This window comes from Mesoplodon mirus (genome assembly GCF_964341445.2).
Source record: "Mesoplodon mirus genome assembly, chromosome: 1".
Classification (NCBI taxonomy): Eukaryota; Metazoa; Chordata; class Mammalia; order Artiodactyla; family Ziphiidae; genus Mesoplodon; species Mesoplodon mirus.
The window spans coordinates 230141737-230161471 of record NC_138976.1 but is presented as its reverse complement, the minus strand read 5'-3'; the positions used below and the strand labels follow the sequence as shown (position 1 = coordinate 230161471).

Sequence of the window (19735 nt, the reverse complement as noted above, 5' to 3'; positions counted from 1 at the left end):
GGGAACCACTTTCTGGCACCTATATATTCCTACTTTCCTCCAGCAAAAGGAAAATTGAAAACAGAACATTTTGTGGCCATTTGTGGTTCCTCATGGTATTGGACTTGTGGGTTATTTCTGTAACATGGTTGGTGGACCACCCCAAACGTGTCCTTTGGTGAACTCCAAAAAAAGTCTTCCTCCAGAAATAGCTCACACGTTAGCCTCTCCTCATCTGTGGGAATGAAGTGACAACACGAGGGACACAAAGCAAAGCAGCTGCTGCTGCTCCTGCCAGGGACAGGAAATAGCCCATCCCTTCTAGGACGCGCGGGGCTGGCGCCAGGAGCAGCCGTCTCACTTTCTCAGCACCTACAAGAAACGGAACTCCTCCTGGAATCACAAAGCACACGGGGTGGGCAACTCGCCCGACGGCTCTGAACACACCTGGGGGTGTGCACGCCTCGTACGCAGGTCACGGCGGGGTCCTAACCCTGCTTCTTTGTGACAGTGACGGGGCTGGTGCAGCGACCATCCAGCCTCTCATCCACTCTGTCCGGTCAGAGGCTTTCACCACCCCTCGCCTGCCAAGACCTGGAGGATAAGCAGGTGCTGGTGGGCACAGCGGGCACCACGCACCTGCTTCTCATCTGGATGTGTGAGCACCAAGGCCACCAAACCCTCACACTCACGGGAAGGACCAGAAACAAGGTGTGCAACGCGGTACAAGGGCTTAGTCAACGGGAGTGGCTGCTAATGGGGATTACACTCACTTTGTTTGGTTTCAGCAGTGGTCTATTGTGTACACAGGTGACATTCCAGGGTAGCAGCACCATTTTCCATGCTGTGTCCATCACCTCCTTGTTGAGTTGTTAACACTGCTGCATTTAAACTCCTAGCCAATCAGCCCAGAAACGGAATCTACACCCTGGTTAGCACGTGGGCATCTTCCTGTCAGAAATGGAGACTTAGAGACCAGGGGTCCTCGCGTGGCACCACCATGCACGCATTTTACGATGAGGATAAATGTTCTGCCGTTTCCTCTGGTTGTTGCCTGGTTGTTTTGAATATTGTCCCGTGTTACTTGTGTCCTGAAATGCCTGCTACTATGCACGGTAACTGCCAAAGCTGGGCTGGAACACCAAGTGCCAGGATCACGAGTTCTTTTAAAAACTCCACAGTGTGTCTTCCTTATGAGGTTTGAGAACAGCCAAGTGATTTCTCAGCACGGCCACCGGCCGCCAGCAGGCCCCGAGGGTTGTGATGCCCCGCCTCGCGCCCAGGCTGTCTCCGAGGCACTGGTGTGTCTGCTCCTTCCTCTCCCGGCGCCCATGGACGGGAGAGAAGTGAGCCCGGGGGACCCCGGCTCCGCCAACCTCCCAATGAGAGAAACGACATACAGGGGCCACTTGCCAAGACCGGACCCCTACCATCAAGACTTCGCGCAGTCTCCCTGGCGGGGCCGCTACGACTCCAAGGCAGCCCTCGCAAAGCCACGGTTGAGGTCCAGGCCCCAGCCCCACTCTGTTCCCACGCTTCCCTCCTCTCCCGGCTACAGGGCTCAGAGCCCCACCCTGGCTCTTTATAGTCGGGACCACCTCTGCTCCGGGCCCATGGGAGCCGCAGGCTCGGTCTGGAGTCCCTGGTCCCCCGAGAATCCTCCCCGAGGCCCAGCCCAGCGGAAAGACCCCGTGGGGTCCAGGGACCTGTGTGTGCACACGTTGCCACGGTTACCGCCCCTGCGCAGGTGTGACGTCACTTCCTCCTGACCTGCAGTAGGAGGAAGGGGCTGCGCCGTCCCATCTGCCCACTGTCAGCACGGAAGGTCCGGTCACAGCCACTTAAGGACCGCAGGACCGGGGAAAAGTCACGTAAAAGAGGGGTTCGGACTGCACTGTCTCCAGGGTCCCGTCTAATGGGAAGGTTCTGCGGTCCCATCGTTTTACTTGGTGGGGAGGGAGTTCCCCTCTACCAGGGAAACATGCAAACATACACATGGTATTTTCGTGACCATGATACTTGCACTAGAGGGAGAAGCTGCGTGACACTGCTTGGCCTTGATCGGCTGTGCAAGGAGCAGCACAGGCAGTGAGTGTCGGGGCAGGACTGGGAGCCGAAGCCTGGACTCGTCAGACGCCCCATCACCTGGCACCTACGGAGGCAGAGTGTTGGCCTCTGGTCTTTTTTTCTTTTTTTAAGATTTTTTGATGTGGACCATTTTTAAAGTCTTTATTGAATTTGTTACAATGTTGCTTCTGCTCTGTGTTTTTACTTTTTGGCCGCACGGGATGTGGAATCTTAGCTCCCCGACCAGGGATCGAACCTGCACCCCCTGCATTGGAAGGCGAAGTCTTAACCGCTGGACCGCCAGAGAAGTCCCAGCCTCTGTTCTTTTTCAGAGCGATTAAGATAAAATGAGGAAAAGAGATTAGCAATGCAGGCCTTCCTGGGGCAGAGACTCTTCTGGGGGTTAGAGGGCTGTGGGCTGGGAGGTACACGAGCGAAAGGGCAGCAGAAACGGAGCAGCTGCTAAGTCAGATCCGGGTCCTCTCACCCTCACCCCCACCCGCCAGGTCATCACCGGAGACGCTCACAAAGTACATCCCGGGCCTTCAGGCCAATCAGTCAGGCTTGGTTCTCACACCTGAGATAGGAAGCACGTAGACTCCTGAGGACCCACGGTGCCCCCTCCGGCCACAGTCCTTCCTGAAGTGAGCTGGTACATGGGAGGGGGATTTGCACCTTTTGGCCAGAAACTCATTCACGAGAAGCCAAGCACTCCCCCTGTGCCACGGGTTACTTCTCCCCGCTGGCCAACAGTCCAGAAACGTCAGCCAGGTCCCCCGGGAGCACACGTGATCTCTGGCTGCTGGTGAGAAGCTGCACAGAGACTGCTCTCAAAAGATGTGACCTTTAAACCCACAGTCCACGAATTAAACTGACCTTTAATGATAGACAACTGCTATGTTCCTTGAAACAAATGAAAACTCCCATATAAACAGAACACATACTTAAGGAAAATCCACTTTACATCCACCTCTACAATATTCTGTACGCATTATACTGCAACATTCCAAGAGGCCTTTTAAAAGACTCAAACATACATACAACATTTTCGTTACTGTAATACTTTCATTAGAGGGGAGAAGGTGTTTGCGTTTTGTCTTGAGTCAAGAGTGAAAGAATGAATTCGTTACTGCTTTGAATCCATAAGGAGATCTACTTCTTGGATCTCTCTCTCTCTTGCCTTAGAAAAATAAGACAAAAGGAGATGTTGAAATGACCTGCATAAGAACAACGGACATTGAGGGGGCCGGCCCCCAAGTGCCTCCCCGTATTTTCTGACACGGGACACAGCTGGACAGCCTACCTGCCCCTCGGTCCTCGCTGTCCTCATGCAGCAGCTTGCCCACGGAGTTATACCACTTGAGCTGGGGCTCAGGGAGGCCATAAACACTGCAGTTGATCAAGGCACTGTTCCCTTCCTTGACGATGATATGGTCGGTTCTGGCAATGACCACGGGCACTGAGCCCACGACCATGTCAGTGCCATTTAAAGTGCTGTTGGCCACACTCGTAGCAGTCGCTAGAGTGGACACTAGGATTAGCAAGGGCACAGAAGGCAGAAAGCACACAGGCAGAGGGCGCGTCACTCCGTCCATCTTCTTTGCTTGCTCTGCAAGGCAACAGAGCAGGTCGGCCAGGGGAGTCTTCTAGCAGACAACACCCTGCTCACAGCAGGCCAAGGGCCAAACCCGGCCTGGGTCCATGGAGTTGGCTCTGGATTAAGAACCTCTGTAAAGAAAACAAACAAACACGTAAATGTTAGCGCACATACTTTAAAAGGATTATTTATAAAATGTTAGAAACCCAGCTAAAGTACACATCTGTGTCATTTTTAAATAGCACACAAATTCAGAAGATGTTCCAGATATTCATGGAAATCGTGATGATACACGTCTGTTATTTTTGCTACTGAAACATACGACTCTTAGCAGGAACACGTTAACTTTGTACCACACGACTTCCTGGGGCTCAAAAGCTGACCCCTGCTTCTTTCATCCCGCACCTCGAGGCCTCCTCCCCTCCCTCACCTGTCCCCGCCGTGGACACCAGTGGCGCACCTGGGCCCTGCCACATCGGAAGGGCCCCCCCGAACCAGTGCGGTGTCCCCCTCACCCCCACCAGGACACCCCCTTCCCCTTTCAGGCAACTGCCCCGCTCCTGGAGCTTCCGGGCCACGCTCACCACCCGCCCTCGTCACTCACTGAATGCCTTGCTTTCCATCTTCACCTGCCTCCCTGGATGCAGGGGGTGCCATGACGGGTGGCTGCACTTCTTCACCCAAGGACCTAACCTTCACCTCCACCTCCACTCTCCATTTCATCCACTGATCACCCCACCTTCTCAGTCCCCTCGCTGGGCGTCCTGGCCGCCCTACTCTCCTCAGGTCCTCCCTCCCACCCAGCTGGCTCACTGCCTTCCCGCCCCCGCCTGCACCCGGGCACACAGACTGCGCCCCCCGCGCCCTCAGCTCTCACTCTCCCGCCACAATCCCTCTGCCGGCGCCCAGCCGCGATCCACCCGTCGCTTGTCGTCCCAGCTCCTACTCCCCGGAGGCCGGAGCAGGACTGGGAGGGCATCCGACACCCGTGACGTGACCACAAAAAATAAGGGGATGGTCGCCAGCCCCAGCCAGGCCCTCCGTGACAGCTGGCAATCCAGGAGAACTTCACTGAGGAGGTGGCCCCGGAGCTGAGGGCTCTTTGGGAATCAACCATGCCTAGACCCAGAGAAGAGCATTCCAGGAAGAGCCAACAACCAAAGGAAACGGGGCGCTACGAGACAGGCCCAGATCACCTAGGGCTTTGGAGGACACAGTTAAGGAATCTGGATTTTAGCTGACTTTCATTGAAAAATGTTAAGCAGAAGAGGGACAGGATATAATTTGTCTTTCTTAAGATCAACTTTACTGTGGCATAACTTACAAATTTAAAAAGTGCCCATTTTACGTATGCATTTTAATAGGCTTTGACAGATTTATACACTCACATAACCACCACGATAAACAAGATATAGAGGGCTTCCCTGGTGGCGCAGTGGTTGAGAGTCCGCCTGCTGATGCAGGGGACACGGGTTCGTGCCCCGGGCCGGGAAGATCCCACATGCCGTGGAGCGGCTGGGCCCGTGAGCTGTGGCCACTGAGCCTGTGCGTCCGGAGCCTGTGCTCCGCAACGGGAGAGGCCCGCGTATCGCAAAAAAACAAACGAACAAACAAAAAAACAACAAGATATAGAACGTTTCCATCACGACCAAAAGTTCCCTTGTGTCCCTTCCCAGTTTTAGTTTTGCCACGGACCCATTCCAGTTACTTTCGTGTACGGCGTGAGGGAGGGACCGAGGTTCATTTCTTCCCCACACGGACATCCAGCCGTTTCTGCACCACCTGTAGAAAAGACCATCCTGTCTCAGTGGACTGTGTCTCAAACACAGTGACTCCACTTCTAAACTCTGCCTTTTGTTCCACTAGTGCCAGTGTCTGCCCTGAGGCCGATGTCTTCCTGACCGTACTGTCTGCCTCGTCTTTCTCAGTATCTACAGAGTCTGAAATTGTCCCTGACACTTTACATGCCCAAAGGATTGCTGAACGAATGAATCTGTCTGCAAAAGCAGAAAGCAGAAATTATCACTCCAGTCGTATGGACAGTAACACTGAAGAGGTACCAGGGGTGATAAAGCAGCCTCGGACCACAGATTTCTTGAGTCGGAAAGAGACGCGTTTTCTTAGAGCTACAGCCTTCCACACATAGACCCCACGGGGCCGGGTGCCTTCCTGCCCAGGGCGGCCCACACACTACTTCCCAGTAGGAACTGTAGGGCCGAGAAGCATGACAGACACCCTGCCGTGACTCTGTCAATGGTTTTCTATACTTGGGCTCATCTTGTGGTTTCCTTTTAGCAGGAAAGCTGACCTGCGCCATACAGAACGCTTAAGAGCATGGCCTCAGGTTTGAGAGCGACTGGGATCCCACCCGGATCCAACCACCCTGAGGGCCTGGGTGTTCCCGGCCCAGGACCCACCACGTAAGGACTGTTACAAAGATTCATGATCAAATATACATCAAGCATGCATTGCTCAGCTTGAAAAATAAAAATGACTAATATAGCATATAAAGCATCCTTTACTGAAATTACGCTTCTCGAGTTTATCCTTATTTCAGGCTGTTATCACACCTTGTTTTCGGTTTTGCTGAATACATGATGACTACCATCCCACCAGAGAAGTCATGACAAATGGTTTCTGGCACTGGTTCTCTTGGCGGGACTCGGGTCTGAGAAGCATGAGCGCCACGGGCAGTGAGCGCCTGGGGACACGCACTCCCTGGCACGAGGCCAGGGCAGACGCCGACCAAGGACCTCAGGGAGGATCAGAAACAAGTCGGCAAGGGAGACAGGTTCTCATAAACATGCGCAGTAACTACACTGTGACCTTTTTTCCCACAACTAGGGAGAATGCAGCAAATGGGAGATCACAGTGGGTTTTAAGGTGCGTCAATCAGAGCTGCTTGCAAAGGCTGGCCACGTGGTTTCTACTTCCCGACACACTGTCCAGCCGGGACAAAGGGAAGGGGAGACGGCTGTTGTGCCATCTTTTAATCACGTCAGTGGGTGCTCTGGGCCGGACCCACAGCGACTGCTCTGAGACGGCACTAGCTGGCTGCGAGGCCTGACCAGGCGAGGGGAGGGGCTTCCCCTCTGCTGCAGGCACGCTGGACAGCTGACTCATCCCTCCCCGCTTTTCTCACCTGAAAAGTCACTGAGGTGCTTCGAAAACACAACGCGTCACCTCTGCGCTGTTTGGAAGCCAAGCGTTTGTACCCTAAAACTCTCTGTGATCACTCATTTTTGAAAAGAAAGCACTCATTCTTGAAAACGCGCACTAATGAATGAACAGGTTTCAGTAAGAATTCACCGTATCTCATGCCATGGCCTTTCAGTTCGGATTTTCAAAAAAGTATTTATTATGTGTTGGACACAGCGCCAGGGCTTGGGGGCGGCAGGGGGCGTTGGGAGCGCTAGGACTTCAACAAGCCACAGGCCGTGTCCGCTTACGATGCCTTGTGGAGAGAGACAGGTCAATTCAATGCGCTGTGCAGGTGCTGGGAGACGGGGCGTGGCTGTTTGCCGCTGGCCTCCCCTGCAGCGTCCAGGCCCACCCCAGCTCCACCACCCGCCCCCGCCACCTCCGGGAGGCCCACCGCCCACCCATCCCAGTCCTAATCGTCCCGGGGCAGATGCAGCTTGCGCCAGCCTCCTGGCACCCCTCCCACCCAGGCCCTTGCCTTTTCTCAGTTCCGCGCTGGGGAAACCTCCGCTCAGCGACAAGGAGAACGCGTTGAGGGCAGGAACTCGGCGCGGCTCTGCAGAGTTCCCTCCACCTCGGCCGCCCGCGGTCCTGCTTCCCTCCCATACCTGCCCTGTGGCCACACTGGGGTGGAATCCACCGGCACCTGCTCAAGAGAACGGAGGGGCCGGAAGCACAGAAAGACGTCGCGTCCCTCTGGATGCCAGGGAAACGTTCCACAAACGTGCTTCGTTCAGCTTGTCGGACTCTGCAGACAGCATCGTGACAAGTTCAGTTGATAACACCGTGTCACGCTGGGAAAGACATTTCAGCCACTGTAGAATTAACCACGAGGACTGTAATCCGGCAGCTTAAAACGCAGTCCTTCAAAATCCAACAACGAAGGCCACAGATTCCCAAACCGGGGTTTAGAGACAGCCACAATGGACAAATTGTTAAGGTTCACATGTTTGCTCAGGGCCTTTGGGAAAACGTTCACAGAATACTTGACTTTTTTTTTTTTTTTTTTTAACGAATGAAACAAAAGCGAAAACGCTTAGCAAATATCAAATGTCCTTTCTTTAACTTGACCCCTTTCTTACTTTCCAACAATTGCATCTTATCTAAAAGCATTTTAATAAAATGCTTTGTGGAGGCTTATTTGCTATCTCTGCACCTATAATAAAACATGACTACTGACCATGAATTTCTGGAGTTGGAAGGAAAAGGGCCTCTTGTTTCAGGGGGTTTTGAACTACGTGAACGTACAAGACTGTTTTGTCTTGGCAGCGTTCATGCTGGCATTTCCCCATCAACTGTGATGAATAATTTTATACTTCACAGATGAGGGTTTTGCCACAAAATCTACGAAGAGTTATCACCATTTTTCATTTGTGCATAAATGATGTGACGGGCACAGAGGCCACCTTTTAGGTAAGACACAATCTTTTTTTTGTTTTTCACGGTACGCGGGCCTCCCACTGTTGTGGCCTCTCCCGTTGCGGAGCACAGGCTCCGGATGCGCAGGCTCAGCGGCCATGGCTCACGGGCCCAGCCGCTCCGCGGCATGTGGGATCTTCCCGGACCAGGGCACGAATCCGTGTCCCCTGCATCGGCAGGCGGACTCTCAACCACTGCGCCACCAGGGAAGCCCAAGACACAATCTTGATAGGTCCCTACTCATCAGGCGAGGTGGGAAATCTCAACTTCCGGTGGAATGGACAGGGCCTGACGTGCTCATTACATCGTAGATGCTAATGTTCAAAACTGGTAGCCAGCTGCGGCCCCCCTAGTTACAGGTATCTTTCTGCAACTTCCTTTCCCATGCATCATAATCAATGAAAAATACCTATGCTAACCTGTTTTTTACAAACATGGTTTAAAAAAGATTTTCTTTTGCAATTTTGAAGAAAAATGACAAAATTCTACCAGCCCATTCTTTCTCCCCTAACTTGAGTTTTTAGGTAGTTAAGGTGATGTCTGAACATGGGCTACGGGAATCCAAAGTCAAAGATGAAGAGCTTTGCGGAACAAGCACATTCCTGCCACGGTGACTGCAGCCCAGCATCACATCATTTAAGCTCTAAATCAGCTAAGTTCTATGTCAGTGTCCAAAGTCACGCTACAGAAAGAGGTTCATCTGGGCCTTCTTTCTTCCCGACCTGTGTCCTAGAGTCCGTCTGTGCAGGGACTCCTGATGTCTCTAACCGCACAAAGGTAACTCTTGACTCAGATGGTGATCGTTACATGAAAGGAGGAAGAACATCCTGTTTAGGTGACTTTCAGAAGCGCCCAGCACCAATCCAAATCACTACACTTTAACTGAGAAGATCCCCTGTGCGAGGCACACTGCCGGGCTGTGGAACACACAGGGAAGACACGGTCCTTACCCCTGTCACCCAAGCGTCAAGGAGGAGTACAAAGTACATCAGTAATTACAGGACAGCGTGGCAACTGCCCCATCAGGGAGGGGCCAAGGATCCACATGGTACAGGACAGGAGACCCAAGTGGTAGAGGGTCCAGGAAGAACTTTCTTACAAGAAGTGACCCTGCGGTTTAATTACAAAGGAGTTCACCAAGGGGGCCAGGGGCCAGAAGCTGACCCTATAAGAGGAAACGGTGATTAGAGAGGACCCAACACACTCGGGGAAAGGTATGCATTAGGCACCACTGGTGACGTGCACAAGACGGGGGGCTGGAAAGGCAGAGTGCCCGGATAGCAAGGGGGGGGCCCTGTAACACCAAGGATGGGGCGCGCCCACAGGTAAGCGGGGGAGAGACCCCCAGACAAGGCCGGCAAGCTCACTGAACAATTCAGAAGGAGCTAGAACAAAAGGTCTCATTCCTACTTTATCAGCTACACTGATGTTCAGGCCTCTATTTTTCTGATACACAAAAGGCACCTAGTTTTCCAAAACAGATCTGTTTTAAATCACTGTTTTTCAAACCTAACAATGAATGACAGGCCCAGAGACGCCATCTGTGTAATACGTTATTTTTTTACGGGCGCATCGTATGAAGAAACCCTTTTTGGATCATCATCACGTTTTTTTCCGCAGGGTACGTTTTTCTGGTCAAAAGTAAGAATCATATAAAATAAAACTCTCATAAATATAATGGTTAGAAAAGGAGAAAGAGAAAAAGAAGAGTATTAAAGGCTTCCCTCTACAGACAATGAATATCGTCAGGTGAGATAAAAATGGTCCCATCGCATGGGTTTGTTCACAGAACAGGAGCAGTAGATCTGGAAGAACCTGGGTGTCTCCTCTCAAAGGCGTTTTTTTAACGCAAGATGAGAAAGGGAGACCAAAGAGGGTAAGCAACTGCCTAGGGTCACACAATTTATCGCCTTCAAACCAGGATAAAACGTCACGCCCACGTCAGACCTGATATCACATTAAAACCTCTCGTTCTGTAAAGGCCATTTTTCATTGTTCTAGCAGCTGAGACAGGCACGGAGGACTATTCTAATCACAAGCGTGTCTTTTAGAAGAGCTTATTGATGTTTTAGGGTGTATTTAACGTCTTCTAATTGTCATTCTAAATGAATAGGCTAAAACACTTTTGGGCCCAATTAATGTAAATTCTTAATTGCTCAGAGAGATACTTCTCCCTCAGGAATCTGACGGGCCAGGGAATAAGCCAAACCTGGGAACTGAATACAGATGGGACACATACACTGGTGGATGGTGCCTTTGTGCTACCAGACCTGTTCCTGAAACACATCAAGATGCAGATAAAAGGTGAGGAGGCTGTGTTGGCAGTTTTCTCTTCCCTTTGAAACTCTGATGGTCAGATCCCATACGGGACCTAAGGCTGGTCCAGAAGCACCTGGAGCTGCCTGTCTCTCTCTGCCGTCTCTACTACTAGACATTCTGCCCAGCATCTCCCACCACCTCTTAAAAAAACGTGTCCTTTCCAAACATCCTCCCTGCTCTTTGGAACGTGTATAGAGGGAGATACATATGTTCATCCTAGTTCAGTTAACTTCTCTTACTGGCTAACCTACAGCACGACTTCAGCCAACCTTCAATTCTTGTTCATTGCAGGCCCGTTTCCCGAGATGCTCTTGATGTATTTCATGCATAAGCTCCTCAGTCCAGAGTGAAGCCAGACAGGAGCTGGTGGGCGTATGGGAGCCTGGACACATCAACAGGCCAGCCTGGAGAAGTGGCCAGAGCATTTGACGTCTTGGGGCGATGTTGGATGGACACGCTGACCCCCAGCTGCCTGGACAGAGGGGCAATCCGCCCCCCCACCCCGCCTGCCAAAATCAGAGACCAATATTCTTAACCTGCTTCCTAAATATGGTGTTTAGGCCCGAAGCGATTGCGAGTTTAGATTTTCTCGCAGATTCTGGCACATGCCGTAAACACTTAAGGCCGTGGCAGTGAAAGCCCCTTTCTCAACCCCATCTGCCTGTACAGGGACCACCTCCCAACTGCCAAGGGTGATGCACTGTGTGCACTGAGGGGGGCCCTTTTCCACAGAAGCCTTCCCTAAGGGATGACTGATTATTCCTCCTCCAAATCCACCATCCTGTGACCGCAATGAGCAGGGGTGTGGCTGAGCTGTGGAGGGGAGGAACAGAGAGGTGTCTGTGTCCAGACCAAGGTCCCCCTGCAGGGAACAGTCAGGGTACAGCACCAGGTTGCCAGCCGTCCGGGACTTGGTGGATGGCCAGGAAGTGGCCTGGGTACCACACAGCACGTGGGGACTTGTCCTTTGCTGGGGATGCACCTTCCTGAGTGTTCCCTCCATCCTGTACAACAGGGCGCCAGCTCCCGAAGCCTTCAGACCTCCACCCACACCCTCCAGATGCCTCACCTCAACACAGAGAGGAAGCAGCTTGGGTCCCTAGCGGCGCCTGTACGTGCAGGTGGGATGGAGTGGCTGGGGGCTGCGGGGAGGGACCCTCCTCCCGCGGCAGGGGCGGGGCTCTCCCTCAGCCCCACCCCTGGCGAGCTCAGCGCCACCACGGAGCCTCGCTGCTCGCGTGGACGGCGGTGAGGACCCGGGTGCCGTGGCCACACCACAGAGCGCCCCCTCTTCAGCCCAAGGCCCACCACGGAGTTAGCCCCTGCTGCGCCCCTGCCCGGGCCCTGCCAGCTCCACTTCACTTGCTAATGCCCGACAGAGAGGCCCTGCAACTGCTCTTGTGACCGGGGGGTATCACTGTTATCCTGGCGATGCTGTGACCGGACAAACTCTCTATAAATTCTGTGTGAGCTACAGAAAGGTGTGGCTGGTGTTCAAATACCTGCCGCCATCCTGGGCACCAGGCGTTCGTTACGTACTTTTGTAAATGTCTGGTAGCGGCCTGTGCATGGGGAGGCCTCAAGGAAAACACACCAGGAACACTCTTCAGTTAGCACAATGCACACTTCCCAGGGCTCCTCACTGAAGGGTAAAAGCCAGAGGGCCGGGACTTCCCTGGTGGCGCAGTGGTTAAGAATCTGCCGGCCAACGCAGGGGACATGGGTTCGAGCCCTGGTTGGGGAAGATTCCACACGCCCTGAAGCAGCTAAGCCCATGTGCCACAACTACTGAGCCTGTGCTCTAGAGCCCGCCAGCCACAGCTACCGAGCCTGTGCGTCACAACTACTGAAGCCCACGCGCCTAAAGCCCGTGCTCTGCAACAACAGAAGGCACCGCAATGAGAAGTCTGTGCACCACAGTGAAGAGTAGCCCCCGCTCGCCGCAACTAGAGAGCCCGCGCATAGCAGCAAACACCTAACACAGCCAAATATAAATAAACAAATACATTTATAAAAAGAAAAAAAAAAAAAAAGAAGCCAGAGGGCCTTCCCACGGCCACTACAGTATCTGCTCACCGGCTGCCTCCCGGCCTCAAGTTCTGACCTTTTTGCCCCTCTCGCTCCCTGCCAGCCACTTGGGCTCCGCTAACCCCGGAAGACGCCAGGCTCGCGGGAAGCCGCCCGCGCCATTCCTCCTTCTGGTCCAAGCCCCTGGGATGCCGGCAAGGCTGCTGCTCGCCCCCATTCTCACTCTCAAATGTCACCTCGTCAGCACCCTCCCCCTGTGTGATGTGAGTTGGTGTGCTCCCCCCTCCCTCTCCCCGGGGGCTTGGCTTCTGTCCCTGACGAGGGCGGTTTGTGGTCAGGGTGGGTTGCCGCCCCCCTGAGGGCAAGCACCTGGCTACCCACTGGGTGAGCTTGAACCGCTCTGGGTTCTTTCCTTTAAACAGCTGACTAACTCACTGGGCATCCACGTTGGCCCTGCTTTCCTCCAAATTCCACCCATTGCTTAGGAATTCTAGGTAACTGTGTCCACTCTTTACCACAAATCTAACTTTAAGACATAAACCAAGGTTTCCCCAGAGCTCAGTCTTCACAGCACATCCTTCCCTTGCAGGAGAGGCAGGTGCTCCCACGTGGACCTGGGAGCAGAGGTCCAGGACCTGGTGGGGGGACCACGGGGGCCACAGGATCCGCCGTCGGAGGACTCGGGCCTGCGAGGTGAGTGAGGTTTACAGGACTCTCTTCTACGCCTGAAATGTCCATTCCTGTGGCTGCTGAAATGGAATTTATATTTCACAGCGTCAGAAGCATCCCTCATTCCTTGTCTTGCTGGTGTCTGATTAAGGCCATTCAGAGTCACCGCAGAGGAACTGGATCACCCAGGGTTTCTTCTTTCATCAGGATAGAATCTCATCTATTTGAGAAAATATGCTCAGTAACGGCAGAGAGTAGTTAAAATTCTTTTCTTTCTCCCTCCTTCACCAGCCCATTTTCACAAAGTGTAACTGTACGACCAACGTGTTTCCAAATCACACGAGTGTTCTTACTAGACTCTCTTGAGAACTGGATGTCAGGAAAAACAGATCAGAAGAGATCCTGAATTCACACGCTGCTCGGTTTCATTCTTATTAACAGCATGAAGGCAACATCCCTTATACTCACCTAGCATTTATGGTTTACAAGACACACCGAGGACGTTACCCAGCCTCACCTTGCCACGAGCCTATGACGTGGGGAAGGACCATGTAGATCTGTCTACAGTGACAGCCGAAGTGGCAGAGGCCAAGCCGCCAACCTGTGCATGGAAGCCCCTCCAGGACCACATCACCCCAGGGCTCCATCACCTGCCCACGGTGACCTGGGAGTGGACACCACAGTCCCGGCAAACCGGCTAAATGCCACTAACATCCAAACTGTCATAACTGTTATTTTAAAATGATAATTTAAAAATACTGTGATTATGTATTATTTAAAGAATTATTATTATTTTAAAATTCTGTGCATAGAGCAATACTTTTCAAAATTCAGTTGGACCGGAATAACCTTCTAGCTGAGTTTAGTGCATATCTCCTAAGGCCGGTCCTCCCCCAAAGTGAAGTGGGTTTCAGTGGGGCACTATGGAAAATTATCTTAACAAAAACACCAGAAGAAAGTTGAAAATGTGGATTCAGTCGTTTCCACGCAGAATCTCTGAAGGAAGCTTTGCTTTTCTCTCAGCTCTGACGGGAGAAGGCCCTGCTAGGCTGAGCACACTCTCTGGGTGTTCTCAACAATTTCTCAGTGGGGCAGTCAGATTCATCTGGGTGATAAAAACAGTTAGGACTCAGTCACCCCAATTAAGCGGAACTCCAAGTATTTAAGAGGCCACTATTATCACTTCGGTTCCAACTGCTGTGGGGCTTAAAGAAACTTTTAAGACCAGGTCTTTACCCTAAGGGTGCTTACAATCTTGGTGATAACCTGTATACAAAATGATATATAATTAAACACTACTGGGTAAATACCACAGAAATTCAGATGAGGGCCAGCTGGAAAGGTCAAAGAACGTTCACTGGGATTGGCCAAGTCTTGAAGGGTGACTAAGGGAGACAGGACAGTTTCCCCAGCAGGGGTAACGGCTCAGTTTAGCAAGCAGGGGTGGAATGAGCACGGCCTCCCAGTTAAAAACAAAAATCTTCATTACAGGGCTTCCCGGGTGGCGCAGTGGTTGAGAGTCCGCCTGCCGATGCAGGGGATGCAGGTTCGTGCCCCGGTCCGGGAGGATCCCACATGCTGTGGAGCGGCTGGGCCTGTGAGCCATGGCCGCTGAGCCTGCACGTCCGGAGCCTGTGCTCCACAACGGGAGAGACCACAACAGTGAGAGGCCCGCGTACCGAAAACAAACAAACAAACAAAAAAACACAACTTCATTACAGTATGTTTCAGTAGGACTCATGCAGTGGATCTGCTGTGTGCGCTCATCTCAAGAATGCTGGCACGTCAGGGCACGCCTCCAGAAGTTCTACTTAATAAGAAGGCCTCCAGGGCTTCTTAGGAGCAATGATAAAGAGGACTTTGGGACAGAGATCCAGTACCCCAGTGAAAGGAGAAGGGGAGACAGCCAAAATCTGGAGAAAGGGATGGATGCCCTACAAAGGCAGGAGGGAAGCAAGTCCACGATAGGTCCTGGGGTCAGATGTACAGGGAGAAATGCCCAGCCCCCAGTAAGGTAAAGGACTGGTAATATTCAGATATTTTCTGGAAATTAATTTCAAGTTCCTCAAAAGTGTTTTAAAATGGAGAAAGCCATGTTACCTTTGGGGAGTCTAACAAGAGCCAGACTCACTCAGAGACCAAGTCATCTAGGGCTGTCCAAACCCTGAAAGACAAAACCCTTCCCTCCAGCACATCCAGTAACAGGGCAGTGCAGCCCAGCCCGGGCTTTAGCATCGCAGCAGAAATCTACAAAATGAAACTAACAACAGCATCTGAGAAGCAAGCAGGCTCCATGGCTGCTGGAAGTTTAAGCCACCCCACGGCCATCCCAGGGTGTGAAGACCCAGAGGAAGAACTGGGTGGGAGCCAAGCACTAACGCAGTGAGTCTTCACTCCAGTACCGTCTCCTGCCGAGGACCAGAGAAAGTGGGCTCTGCACCTGTAAGAAAGCACAGCGGCTGTACACCTGCCTACCCCTTTGCAGGGGAGAAAGGGGTTAGCTGGCCAACTTGGGATGGTCCCCACTGCCACAAATATCACAGAGTTTCAAGAGGATACAGAAAGGTACAGACGTGGGAACAGGCACATCCCGTCTTGTCTAGGAGACCTACTGCTTTAATGAATCCAGCCCGCCACCTCCAGCGCTGTCAATGGGTAACTACTCCGATCCACTGATTTTTTTTTTTTTTTTTAAGGAGCAATCTCTTCCCTTACAGTCTTCCTCGAGCCCTCAGCCAACTCAAATCCTCAATGGAAGGAAAGGGCTGGGATGGTATCTAAACATCTGCTCAGCAAGCTGCTTCTTTGCCACTGATGACAAAGTCAACTGCAGCCCAGCTTCTACAAGAGTTACCTTCTAAATCCAGAATTAGGAAGTCCACCCACACCGACTTCCTCTCAGTCTCACTGGCAAGCCCCAGAGGCTTCTGTCCAGAAGCTGGACAACCACCAGGGAATTAATCCCTTCTTTCTCTCTCCCACGCCTGTCTCACAAAGCCTGTGCCCTGCGGCAGTGCAGTTCCGTCTACAGCCCCGCGTGCATGTGCGGGCTTTCCCGCTCCTCCAGCCTCAGGTCCCCCTGGTTGAGCACCTGAGGTAGAGTCAGTCTCTCTGCCCGCAACCCCTCCAGGAGGTGTCGGCACACACCTGACAGATGCTCCAACTGCACGGGCGTTGCGATGCCTGCTCTCCCTCCCTGCCCACATGGCAGCCACGTCCAGGTCTGTCCCTGGTTTAAGTGCTCCGCATCCCCTCCACCAGCATCACTCTGATGGACACCCCTGTCCTGGCTGACTTGCCTCGCATCCTGCCTCGCATCCTGCCTGCCTGCAATCCACACGCCATGCGCTGCTGAAGTGGGCTGACTCTGAGAGATCTGATTCAGGCGTATTCCAGGTGGTCATCCCGCCACCGGCGTACACCTGAAGTCCACGGCAGGACACACATGACCCTTCCTGCTCTGACTCCCGCCCGCCTCTGGAACCTCATCCCTGGAGCTCCCTTGGCACCTCTGCACCGTGCTTCCTTCCATGTTCTCACACGTCTGGCAAACCCCTACTCAGCCTTCAAGTTCAAAGCCACCCAGGACTGCCCAGGTAGCCCCGGACACCCCTTTTCTCACCAACCTTCACCCAGAACTTCAGATGTTCACTGTAATCGTCTTTGTGCACGTCCATCCCTCCACTAGGTTATAAGCTCTCAGGTTATATTTGCTGAATGAATCAGTGAATGAATGAGAGAGGCTTACCTGAAGGTACAGATTTGGGGACATCGGTGTGTGGGGGACTGATGCAGTCATGAGGAAAAATAAATCACCCAGAAGGAGCACAGCGGGCCCCATAATGAGAGGACTAAGGTTAGAACCCAGGGAGGACAGACCCTCAGAGAACGAGGGGCCCGTATCCCAGAGCCCAGGGGAGAGGAGATTCAAGACAGATAGAACGGTTTACACTGAGCTTGTCCTGTACAGCGGAAAACAATAATTATTGCCTCACTATATAAAGTATGGGTAAAAATCTTACAAAGTTATGCAAACGGAAGCTAAACAATATAGATCCACAGTTTCATTTTCATTAAGATAAGTTTTCATCAAGTCTTACTGTCATTCCCAGGATCGGATTTTGCCAACGCAGGGCTTCCTACACCATGTTGTCTGAAAAATCTGTTCTCTCTTACTAATTTTTCTACATATAGTTTGGTTTCAACTTGGAGCCACTCCTGTAACACTAAGGTAGAAGATTTCTTCAGATGAAGTTTTCCAGACACACAGAGATGTCAATTCAACCAGACCATACGTATTTTTTTTTTTTTTTGCGGTACGCGGGCCTCTCACTGCTGTGGCCTCTCCCGTCGCGGAGCACAGGCTCCAGACGTGCAGGCTCAGTGGCCATGGCTCACGGGCCCAGCCGCTCCACGGCACGTGGGATCTTCCCGGACCGGGGCACGAACCTGCATCTCCTGCATCGGCAGGCGGACTCTCAACCACTGCGCCACCAGGGAAGCCCAGACCATACGTTTTTATGCACTGTTAAGCCCTTGTACGTAAAAGAGACAATAATATGTTTGGAGAGAGTGACTGAATTTCTTATATTTAAACCCATAGGTTAGGGCATCTGGTAGTGTAGCTGTTGCCCATCCCCCAGCAAATATGGAGCCCACAGCAAACACTGCTGACGGGTTGTTGGAATTTCCCAGCTGAGCCTGTACAAGCCCACGACATGGCCAAGCAGCTCCTACCAACTGGTCAGAGTTGGCCCAGGCGACGTGGCATCGTTCTCAAGGTAACTGTGTTAACCCTGACTTTCCCGCAGGTCCCTGCCCACATCTGGTCTGCACGGGTGTGTATTCAGCAGAGCAGCTGCCGGTTAAGAGGGCAATGAACAGCAACAAAGTAGTCCGAACGGGACTCTCCCTCTGCTTCACTTTCTACGTCCTTCCTGCATTGCTAGTTGTGAACACGAGTCTTCTTAAGCTCTTAATTCCACACATGCATACTAACGTCATTTCAGATCAATGGAGAGAACTGAATTATACGACACGTTGGTTCCAGATTCCCATCTGCCCCTGACCACCTCTAGTTACACACCCTTTGTCGAACTGCCCTGTGAAACCTGGGGTTTAGCTGTATACTGCTTTTTCAGGAAGATAAAACTGGCAGCGGTTTGTCCATCACATGCTCCTGTTTAAAAATCCTCAGTTGATTTCCCATCATGTATCTTTAATAGGATGAAATCCAAACTCCTTTGCCCCGACCCCTGATTCCATCACACCAAATCTTTCTTGGTATATGGCTGGATGACCTTTCTATGGCTCCTTTCTAAGGCACCGAGTCGTTTATTGACTTATACACACATTTGTTATCTTTCAGTTCTGTGGGTGAAAAGTTCCACATGGGTCAGGATGGGCTAATCAAGGAGCCGGCAGGCCTGTGCTCCTTCTGGAAGCTCGTGGGGCGGCCATCTGTGTCCTGGCCTTTACCAGCTTCCAGAGGCTGCCCTGGTTCCTTGGCCCCTTCATCTTCAAGGCTAGCAATGGCCAGCCAGTCTTCCTCACGTGCATCTGACACTGACCTCTGCTTCCCTCTTGCGATTACATGGGGCCCACTGGATAAACCAGAATAATCTCTCCATCTCCAGATCCATTTAACCACATCTGCACAGTCCCGAAGTGGACATCTTGGGTGGGAGGGGCATTACCCTAACTACCATCATGGTGGTCTGTCTGCCTGGACTTCCCTGGTAGAAGACTCCTAACCAATTCCTTAGGCATTCCTTAAGATCCTACGGAAATGTCACTATTTTCACGAGGCCCCTCCCCTCCCAACCCAAGACACGTCTCTGGCAGCACTGACTTTGTACTCCAGTTTATTTGTGCTCAAGCCTGTCTCTCTGACTAGACTGTGAATCACTGCATCTTACTCATTTTTGCAGCCTTAGGGGCCTAACTATAAAAGATTGTGGGGAAGATAAATGAATATTTTAATGAGTAAAGGGCTCAAGCAGAGGCAAGACCAATAAACACACAGGACTTCTGAGTATAACTTAGAAACTAGTTCTGACAGCTCTTAACTGGCTCTTATCACATAATCAACCAAGCCCCTTAATCCTTTAACGATTCCAGGGAGGTCTTCCTGCAAACTTAAAATCAATCATTTGCATCTAAGGCTGTTTCTGACTTTAAAGTGATTTGCCATAGATCACAAAGTGTCGTCAAGTGTCCTCCTGGGCTTGGCTAGAAAAGGGCAAGCCACATTCCAAATGCTTGGTTAGATGCTGAATTAGGGAAGTGACCTTATTTGCACTATTTCTGAATTCCAAGAAAATGCTTCTCATCTAACAAATCTGACTGCACTTTGTTGGGGGTTAAAAGCAACTTTGCCACAGTATTTGTTTGATATTTCAGTATCTGGAAGTTCTTGCATAGAACAAAAAGTTCAAATTAAGCAAAGTTTAAATG

General features: G+C 51.9%; 1 protein-coding gene across 2 annotated transcripts in view; it reads right to left on the bottom strand.

The window, feature by feature from the left end:
* Positions 1–19735, bottom strand: part of MFAP3L (microfibril associated protein 3 like) — a 42371-nt gene that overhangs the window by 19532 nt on the left and 3104 nt on the right. For both annotated transcript variants that reach the window (XM_082612841.1, XM_082612840.1), the window contains exon 2: positions 3350–3774. In XM_082612841.1, the coding sequence (XP_082468967.1) occupies positions 3350–3641 (292 nt within the window). In that variant the 5' untranslated portion in view covers positions 3642–3774. The remainder of the gene's footprint in view (positions 1–3349; positions 3775–19735) is intronic.